Here is a 10,000-nt window from a genome sequence, read left to right as displayed (position 1 = left end):
GAGGTTTGGTCCTGATGAGAGTCCGTAACTATGGGACCGTCACTGGAGGTTTGGTCCTGATGAGAGTCCGTAACTATGGGACCATCACTGGAGGTTTGGTCCTGATGAGAGTCCGTAACTATGGGACCGTCACTGGAGGTTTGGTCCTGATGAGAGTCCGTAACTATGGGACCGTCACTGGAGGTTTGGTCCTGATGAGAGTCCGTAACTATGGGACCGTCACTGGAGGTTTGGTCCTGATGAGAGTCCGTAACTATGGGACCGTCACTGGAGGTTTGGTCCTGATGTCTCAATCCTCAGAATGCGCCAGAGGGCCAAATACCAGAGGGCCAAATACCAGAGGGCCAAATACCAGAGGGACAAATACCAGAGGGACAAATACCAGAGGGACAAATACCAGAGGGACAAATACCAGAGGGACAAATACCAGAGGGACAAATACCAGAGCGACAAATACCAGAGGGACAAATACCAGAGGGACAAATACCAGAGGGACAAATACCAGAGGGCCAAATACCGCTACATTTCCTGTTTTCCTTTTTTTCATATTACGAAAATTGAAGTTGCAAGGAACCCACTCAATATAACAAACAACCGTTTTAGGATTATTAAACGTATCATATTTTGTCGTCAAAATCCATGTCCTGTGAGAAGTGTGAACAGCTCTGAATCTTTAAAGTCTTAAATTTTAAAGTCTTAAATTAAAAAAAAAAAAAAAAAACTTTAAAATGACCTTGGCAGACATCAGGACCAATATGTATTATTATTATTATTATAATTATTATTGTTGTTGTTGTTGTTAATGAGCAAGCACTATCAAACGTACACTATACTGTCGATTTTTTGTCACCCAGTTTCAAATTATCTTTGTACTTTTCACCGAGTCCTAATTATCATCGCTCAATTGCAACACATTTCCTCCTGCGTCGCGGCTCGCTCCGTTAGCAAGGGAGCAAAGATCCTCATTAAAATCACATTTAGCATTTTGAGTAAAACAGAAAATGCCCCTCTGCTAATGTGAGAAGGAGCTGGAGAGAACAGCCAGGAAGGGAAGACCGGGGGGGCGGGGGGAGAGACCGGGGGGGCGGGGGGAGAGACCGGGGGGGCGGGGGGAGAGACCGGGGGGGCGGGGGGGGAGAGAGACCGGGGGGGCGGGGGGAGAGAGACCGGGGGGGCGGGGGGGAGAGACCGGGGGGCGGGGGGAGAGAGACCGGGGGGGCGGGGGGAGAGAGACCGGGGGGGCGGGGGGGGGAGAGACCGGGGGGGCGGGGGGGGAGAGAGACCGGGGGGGAGACCGGGGGGGCGGGGGGAGAGAGACCGGGGGGGCGGGGGGGGAGAGAGACCGGGGGGGCGGGGGGGGGGAGAGACCGGGGGGGCGGGGGGGAGAGAGACCGGGGGGGAGACCGGGGGGGCGGGGGGAGAGAGACCGGGGGGGCGGGGGGGGAGAGAGACCGGGGGGGAGACCGGGGGGGCGGGGGGAGAGAGACCGGGGGGGCGGGGGGGGAGAGAGACCGGGGGGGCGGGGGGAGAGAGAGTTATTGATTGAAGGAGCCACAGCCACTCTCTCTTCTGGTCAGCCCTGTTCATTACTGATTCAGAGCTGGAGAGAGATCATCAATCTCTCCAGCGTGAACCTGGAGCAGCTTCTCCTCAGCTAGCGGGAGCCGTCTTTGTTATGAATGCTTTAACCGCAGCGTTAGCTCACAGTATTGGGTCTTTATTCTTTCCCTCTCTCATTCCCTACGCTGGCCTCCCAGGTACGACTCTCAGGCCCCCGCTAAGAGAGAGAGAGAGAGAGAGAGGAGAAAGAGAGAGAGGAGAGAGAGAGAGAGAGAGAGAGAGAGAGGGGGGGGCGTGGGATGACAAGATTGAGAGAGAGAGAGAGAGGGAGAGAGAGACAGAGAGAGAGAGAGAAAGAGAGAAGGAGAGAGAGAAAGAGAGAGAGAGAGAGGGGGGGGGTGTGGGATGAGAGAGAGGGAGAGGGAGAGAGAGACAGAGAGAGAGAGAAAGAGAGAGAGAGAGAAGGAGAGAGAGAAAGAGAGAGAGAAGGAGAGAGAGAGAGGAGAAAGAGAGAGAGGAGAGAGAGAGAAGGAGAGAGAAGGAGAGAGAGAGAGAGAGAAGGAGAGAGAGAAAGAGAGAGGAGAGAGAGAGAAGGAGAGAGAGAGAGAGAAGGAGAGAGAGAGAGAGAGAAGGAGAGAGAGAAGGAGAGAGAGAGGGAGAGAGAGAGAGAGAATGAGCCTGAATGAGACTGGTGGTCGTTAGCGCCTCATCTCCCCTGCTCTGTGAGAGCGTGATCGCTTCTGATTGGCTGGTGTGAGGGTATGATGACGCCTGGCCCAGTGTTAGTGGTAGTTTCATGAGAGCGTCCATCTGAAGAAAGAGGGGAGGAGGAGGGAGTCAGTCCCAGCCCACTACCGCTCTCTCTCTCTCTCTCTCTCTCTCTCTCTCTCTCTCTCTCTCTCTCTCTCTCTCCCCTGTTAGCACTGTCCTCCTCTCTTCCTCTATCGACTTGTTGTCTCGATATTTCCTCCGACCAGCCTTGGTCTGGGCCAGGTCAGCCATCACCTGGTAAAGAGGCTGTCACTGGCCTCTAGAGAGCTCTCTGCCTGGGCATGCCTGCCTCACAGCCACCCCTCACAGTGGAGTGTGTTGGGTGTGTGGGGTAGTGGGGTGTGTGGGGTAGTGGGGTGTGTGGGGTAGTGGAGTGTGTGGGGTAGTGGGGTGCGTGGGGTAGTGGAGTGTGTGGGGTGTGTGGGGTAGTGGAGTGTGTGGGGTGTGTGGGGTAGTGGAGTGTGTGGGGTGCGTGGGGTGTGTGGGGTAGTGGGGTGTGTGGGGTAGTGGAGTGTGTGGGGTGCGTGGGGTGGGTTGTGGCAATCGGGAGCAGCGGGAGTTTTCCCGGTGGACTGGCGTGCTAACTGGCCTGGCGTGCTAACTGGCCTGGCATGCTAACTGGACTGGCGTGCTAACTGGCCTGGCGTGCTAACTGGACTGGCGTGCTAACTGGCCTGGCCTGAATTATCCGTCAGCACCCCTCCCCCCCGTCAACAACTCGCCCGACAATTCATGACTTATAATGGGAAAGAGGGAAGACGCTCATTTCAAGTTTACTAAATGAAACTGAAAGTGTTCCATCTCACCGCGCGTCGCCACGTCGCAAGATCAGCGCACTCAAGTTGAGGCTAATTTAATTCCGTTGTACCTTCGTACAATAAAGACTTTCTATTCTATTCACCGGTCAGATCCGCCTGACTGGGGCTACATTTCCCCGCCTGAATGACTTCCCCAGTCCGGCCCTGGTGGGGGTACTTATGAGACGAGGGTTATCCGTTGAACATGTGGCTTATTACAGCCTACACTGCCAACCACTTCCATGAGACAACATGCATTTAATCGGTTGATGTCAACAACCAGGAGTGCGATAGAGAGAGCGATTGAGCGCCTGGAAATGTTCCCGATGTTTGGATAGATTGCGGGAAACACGACAGTCCTCAGAAAATGTTTTTGTGTCGGGTCTCGTTTGCCAACCTGTACCATTACCATCGTTTACCTTTTATGTATATTAGCCTACAAGCCGATACATCAACTCTAATGACATGAAACACATTGATAGCCTAGTAGGCCTACTTTATTGACATAAATACCACCACGTCTTTCTCTAGCTAAGCCTACAGGTGAGTTTCATTAAGTACTAACAACCACCGCTCTCTGCCCAAGCACCTCGAACATGGCGTCTCATTGTTTGGTTCTGTAATCCTCGCTCCTGCACTTCACCAATCAGGATATGGATCTGTAATCAATCTGCTCCTGCGTAGCCTGAAGGGTCGGCTTCTTTCCCTCTGAAACTCCACGCTCTGTCATCCATTCATTCCCTCTGAAACTCCACGCTCTGTCATCCATTCTTTCCCTCTGAAACTCCACGCTCTGTCATCCATTCTTTCCCTCTGAAACTCCACGCTCTGTCATCCATTCTTTCTCTCTGAAACTCCACGCTCTGTCATCCATTCTTTCCCTCTGAAACTCCACGCTCTGTCATCCATTCATTCCCTCTGAAACTCCACGCTCTGTCATCCATTCTTTCCCTCTGAAACTCCACGCTCTGTCATCCATTCTTTCCCTCTGAAACTCCACGCTCTGTCATCCATTCTTTCCCTCTGAAACTCCACGCTCTGTCATCCATTCTCCCCCTGAAACTCCACGCTCTGTCATCCATTCTTTCCCTCTGAAACTCCACGCTCTGTCATCCATTCATTCCCTCTGAAACTCCACGCTCTGTCATCCATTCATTCCCTCTGAAACTCCACGCTCTGTCATCCATTCTTTCCCTCTGAAACTCCACGCTCTGTCATCCATTCTTTCCCTCTGAAACTCCACGCTCTGTCATCCATTCTTTCCCTCTGAAACTCCACGCTCTCTCATCCATTCTTTCCCTCTGAAACTCCACGCTCTGTCATCCATTCTTTCCGCAGCCTGGTTTTGACTCTGTGGTGTATATGGTTCTGTTTACCTGACTGGCTTGAGAAAGCACACCTTCGTCTGTTCATTCAGTTATTCAGCCCTATTCTGGACACACCTGACCTGACGACCAGGTACTTTGTGCAAGCCAGGTGTGACCAAATGGGACCATGGTGCCTATAGCACCTGCCGATTGCCACAGGTACAGTATTGTGTGAGTGTACCCAAAACCACCAAACAATCTCTCTCTCTCTGTCGTTCTTTCTCATTATTACTTTACAGTCTCTTCTCAATCACTGCATTAGACAGCCTCTCTTTTACAGTATAGGAGAACTTCTATACAGTTTGACCTTTCCACCTCGCAAACTTCCTCTCATCTAGCGCTGTGGGATCTGGGGGGCCATGCTGGCTGCCTCCGCCTCTCCACCTAAACATCTAATCAAATCAACACGAGCCCTAATCACTTCCTCTCGCCCTGATGATGTTTATAGACGAGCTGTCGCTCTGCAGTCCCCCATTGAAGCGTCACATAATTGCTATACCCTTATTTCTTTATTTATATACGCAAAAGCTGCCATGATGCCAGAGGCGTAATGACAGGGACAGAGAATGGTCTGGGAAAGATCTGGAAAGTTTCACATCTCTGCGCATTACACCAGCGCTGTGTGGAAGCAGGCAAACATCTACTGTACAGAAAAGCACAGCGCTTCTACAGAGACGCAGAAATACCGGCACAAAGGAAACACATCTGCAAAGTGTTCTAAATGCAGAGCGTCGTGAAGAAAGAATGCATAATGAGAAGACAGGGTGACACCATTGATGTTTCAGTGTCAAAAACAAGTACAATAGTGCTAAATTGAGACTGGCATAATGGCAAATTAGCATAGGCTAGTGCTTGGGGCACAAACGCAATGAAAGTATTTAAAAAGAAACTCTTTACATGTTGCGGTTTCAGTAGAAATGTGGGAAATCTTTGATAAAAGTTGTTGGGAACTTCACAGCATCTCAGGGTGAAAGAGTGGGATTCTATCTTCTCGGTGTTTGTGAATGTTTTGTATTCAACATGGTCACACCCTGAACAGCTCAGCCCACATGAACATCTTGAAGACGGCCTGAAACAGAGCGGTAGACAGTTGCAGGGAAATATTACACCTACAGCAAAACGACTGCATACTGTAGAGTGTTTATGTCGACAGCAATGTTTGATAGTGTTTTTTCCCGTTAGAGATTGAAGACCTCTATTCCATTCCAGCACAAATACGGTCGATTTTGCCAATTAGCTGTTCATTACAAACTTGCAGTAATCAATGTGTGAATGTCCTACAGCAGTTCAAGATCTGCTTTAATTATTTAACTAGGATAATCCACTCAAATGGCATCACTGGCAGGCAGTCCTGGAACACAAGACGAGCCAGGCTGGAATCAAGCGTCTCCCAGCGTGCCTCAGCACAGGGGACAAAAGCGCGTAACCCTGTCACCCTTGTCACCCTTGTCCTACCTCTGCTCTCCAGGTCCAGCTCATCCACTACAACCACGAACTCTACACCAACTACACAGAGGCCGCTAAGAGCCCCAACGGACTGGTCGTGGTCTCTATATTTATGAAGGTGAGTGACTGGCTTTCTTTCAAAGAAACATTTGCACAGTGAAATTGCTTTGGGGATTTTTGGAGTAGAACTAAATGGCAGCACAGTATTCTAGATTCATGATCCCTTTTATTTGTCACATGTAAAGTACATGTTCAGTCACAGGGAAATGTTGATAAATCCCAGTCAGGAAGCTCTCCATCGTGGATGAGTAGAAGCTCCGTCAGATCTGGTGGGACGCTCTGAATTTCCTCAGTTGTCTGAGATGGTTCAGTCTCTGACGAGCTTTCCTCACCACAGTGTCTATCTGAGCTGACAACTCACAAGGAAACAGGGTTTCAGATCTGTTGATCAGACAGAAGGGGACTGTCTCCACAGACAAGAAAACAATACCGCTTTTGAAAAATAATAACAGTATCCATCTTAGTTCCACAACTCTCGACAACTCTCCCGTGGATTAACCTTGAAGCCTGTTAGGAACATGACAGGAAGTCGCTGCGCAGATTGACAGGAAGTCACAACGCAGACTGACAGGACTATTAGCCGAACCGTTTAGGGACATTATGCCTAATCCCTCCTTGCCCCTCCATCCAAATCACCCTTTGTGTGGAAAGGTCACACTGCCCTCCCAGGAAATATAATGAATAAATACGATCCGCAAACTCACATCTCGAGAACAATTAGCGAGGCAATTATGCCAGAGGAGCGAAACAATGTATCCATTACCTTACGTGTCAGTGTTGTGAGTGTGAGGCCGTGAAACAGTTTGCAGTCGTATCTTGGCTGGAGGCGTCGCCTAGCGAGGCTGTTCCTCAGCGTACCAACGGGAGTCAGAATGAGGCGCTAGCTGCTAATTAGCTTTGTCAGACGCCCTGCTGTCCCCGTCTGACCGTGGGAGAGACAGACCCGGCTAAACTCTTCTTCTCTCTGACCACCGGAGGAAGACATGGCGGTTTAACGACGGGAAATTACTGACTTAAAGTAATTTCATAGTTTGCAGTAGCAGCGCATCGGTAATGTATTGGTATTGCAGTGGATGTCAGAACAGAGAATGAGAGGGCAGCCATTTTGAGTGTTCAATCAGGGATGGAGAGATAATCTGTTGTAGTGGATGAGACTGAAGAGGTCCTCCACTCCCCCGTCTCCTCTCTCCAGCTCTGTCGCTCTCACTCCAGACCTCGCTGCTAATAACTCGGATATACAACCATATTTTTCCTGGAGGAGCTTCGATCAACTGCCGCCTAACGCACCAGCGGTGCTACCTGAAGTGAGAGATGGTGGTACTCACCGCCCACCACCAACGCCTGTACAGAAACCCTTTCCTCACCCCTGCGTGACTCATGTTTCCTGGCGACCGTTCCCATAAGTGCACACACACTGTGATCCTCTCTGAAGTGACCCAGGCTGCCGGGAAGCCCCCCCCCCCCGTTGGGCCAGAGTGGCGCGTCCCGGAATTGAAAGTGCCATCGGAGGGGCTGCATCTGTGTGATGACGGGGGTCAGGGGCAGCCAGTAGAGACGGGGCAGATGGAGGCTGTTTCAGGCACTCTCAGCTGCAGGATGGCAGCGCTGTAAACGGATGTTATTGAAGTGGAAAGAGGAAATCATAAGCCGTTAGTGTCAGACGGAGAGGCGCTTATTGACAGTTTTTCAATTCCGTTCAGTGCGCAGCCATGTGTGGGCTGGACAGGTTTGACAGGCAGGTCACGGCATGTCCTCCGCTGACCCTTCCTGTGGCGTCGTCTGGCGCATTAGAGGACACTAATTGCTGAGAGAGGAAATGTGTGGTTTTACTCTGTGCTTTACCGTTGAAAGGTTCAACCTTTTGTCTTAGCGAGCGAGAGAACGAGAGAGAGAGAGAGAGAGAGAATGAGAGAGAGAGGAGAGAGAGATAGAAGCTTTGTGCCAAGTTTCCTCAAGAACAGGTCAAAGAGGATTTGAGTTCCGGCGAGGCCGGGGCACGCAGACCTCTTTTGAATCACTCCACTCTCAGACGTCCTGACTAGTAGACTTGTGAAAGTGTGGAAGTATGGAAGAGGAGAGGAGGGCCAGGAGTCACGGGGTCCTGTATTAGAGGCAGGGAGCAGACTCTGAGCAGCCTCGTATTAGAGGCAGGGAGACTATCCTCTCTCTCCAGCACACCTCCCTAGGGCCTGACTCTGGATGTTCACTAGTTCACGTTAGCTTTATTTGTCACATACATATCATATGGGTATAATGTGTAGTGAAATGTACTTGCTAGCTCCTAAGTGTGCTTAAAAGTAAAGTAGTTAGTTAGCAAACTTAACAGTATATACAGTAGTAAGTAAGTAAACATAACAAAACAATAAATATATATATAATATGGGATGAGCTAAGCACACATTCATTTACAGATGAGAATACAATTACATATATGCACTGTATGCATAGATACATTTTCAGTCGAGTTAATTAGAAAATTTGAATATTGTGGAAAGTTCATTATTTTCCGTAATTAATAGGTGTCATGACTGTTTCTGCATTCCTTGTTCACACATTTAGAATTATTCCGTGTTTTGATTTGTTGTGATTTATTGATCTTCACTTCACTTCATCACTTCACTTCATTATGAAATCCCAGAGGGAAATTGATTTGCAGGGAGCAGCACAACATCAACAACAGTGGACAGAAGATACCGATACATTAAAAGTCAAAAAGACAATACATACACACACATTCACACACTGGTAGAGTTACCATTTACAATTTAGTTACAATTGACAGGACAGGACAACGCAGAGGGCTCTGTAGACCTAACCTTACCAAAGTGCATCATGGGAGTCCTATCTACGGTAAAGTACAAGTGCCTGATTGGTTTATCCATCCGATGGCCCTAGGAACACGCGTCCCTATATCTGTTGGTTTTGAGGATCCCTGAACCGGACATCAGAGGGAGAACCTTGAACTCGGGGTTCAGAGGGTGTTTTGAGTCAAGGAGGAGGCCTGGGCTTTCTGAAGAACCTGATTCTTGAATAATTCGGGTAGACCAGCCTGTCTGACTCCCGTGATCTGGTTCACAATGCGGTCGAGAGCGTTTTTACTGTTCAAGCTCCGGTTCCCATCCCAGCAGACCATAGAAAAGCACTGTATTGATTGAATGAATGATTTGTAAAACATGTTCATCAGTCTCCTATCCTTCTGTATTGTATTCATCACCTCTCTCCTCTCCCACTTGTGTTCCAGATAGCTGAGACTTCAAACGTGTTCCTGAACCGAATGTTGAACAGAGACACCATCACCAGAATAACCTATAAAAGTGAGTGGAGCCGCGCGGCCCCTGAGTGAATGAAGCAGCCAACGGCCCCGGCCTGTAAAACAAACGCTCCCTCCTCCTCCTCCTCCTCCTCCTCCTCCTCCTCCTCCTCCTCCTCGTAAATGCAGCACATGTAGTGCTGAGCTGTGCGAGAAGATAATTGATTCCAGCGTTCATCAGTGTGTATAATGAGCAGAGTCCCCTGGCGGAAGGGAGAGTGTCTGTATGAGTGAGATCACTGAGGTGCAGCGAACAGCGTCCCCCCGGAGGACGCCTCTCTCAGACAGCAGGACAGGCCAGTGGACGGGCTCGTCTGCCTGGGGCGCACGCGAAAAAACACTCCCATAATTGGACTAATAGGGGCAGTGAGTGAAGGCCAGAGTGAGCGTGCTGACCCCTAGTGGCCTGGAGGGTCTCTGCGGCCTCGAAAGAGAGAGGAGGGCGCCGGGGGAGGGGTAGAGAGGAGCGTGGGCCTTGACAGCTGTCAGAACACAGGCGCGCACGCACACACTCACACACACACACACACACACACACACACACACATCGCCCCCTCAGCTGTGTACTCAGGCAGCAGCGCAGCTTGCCTGGTGGATGTCCTGTATATTTTAAGCCCGTTCCCACTGGCGCCCATTTCACACATACACACACACACACACGCACACACACACAGAAAAAATAACAATCG

The 10,000-nt window shown here is 50.1% G+C and overlaps 1 protein-coding gene across 1 annotated transcript in view; it reads left to right on the top strand.

The window, feature by feature from the left end:
• The window catches only part of LOC311326934 (carbonic anhydrase-related protein 10-like), a gene marked incomplete at both ends in the record, with an annotated part of 23,579 nt that overhangs the window by 8,571 nt on the left and 5,008 nt on the right, over positions 1-10,000 (top strand). The window contains 2 exons of the mRNA XM_084459913.1: positions 5,964-6,059; positions 9,243-9,315. Of these exons, the coding sequence (XP_084316039.1) occupies positions 5,964-6,059; positions 9,243-9,315 (169 nt within the window). The remainder of the gene's footprint in view (positions 1-5,963; positions 6,060-9,242; positions 9,316-10,000) is intronic.

Source organism: Borostomias antarcticus, assembly GCF_949987555.1.
Source record: "Borostomias antarcticus genome assembly, chromosome: 29".
Taxonomy (NCBI): Eukaryota; Metazoa; Chordata; class Actinopteri; order Stomiiformes; family Stomiidae; genus Borostomias; species Borostomias antarcticus.
Note: the sequence above shows the minus strand (reverse complement) of the source record. Positions and strands in the feature narration are given on the sequence as shown.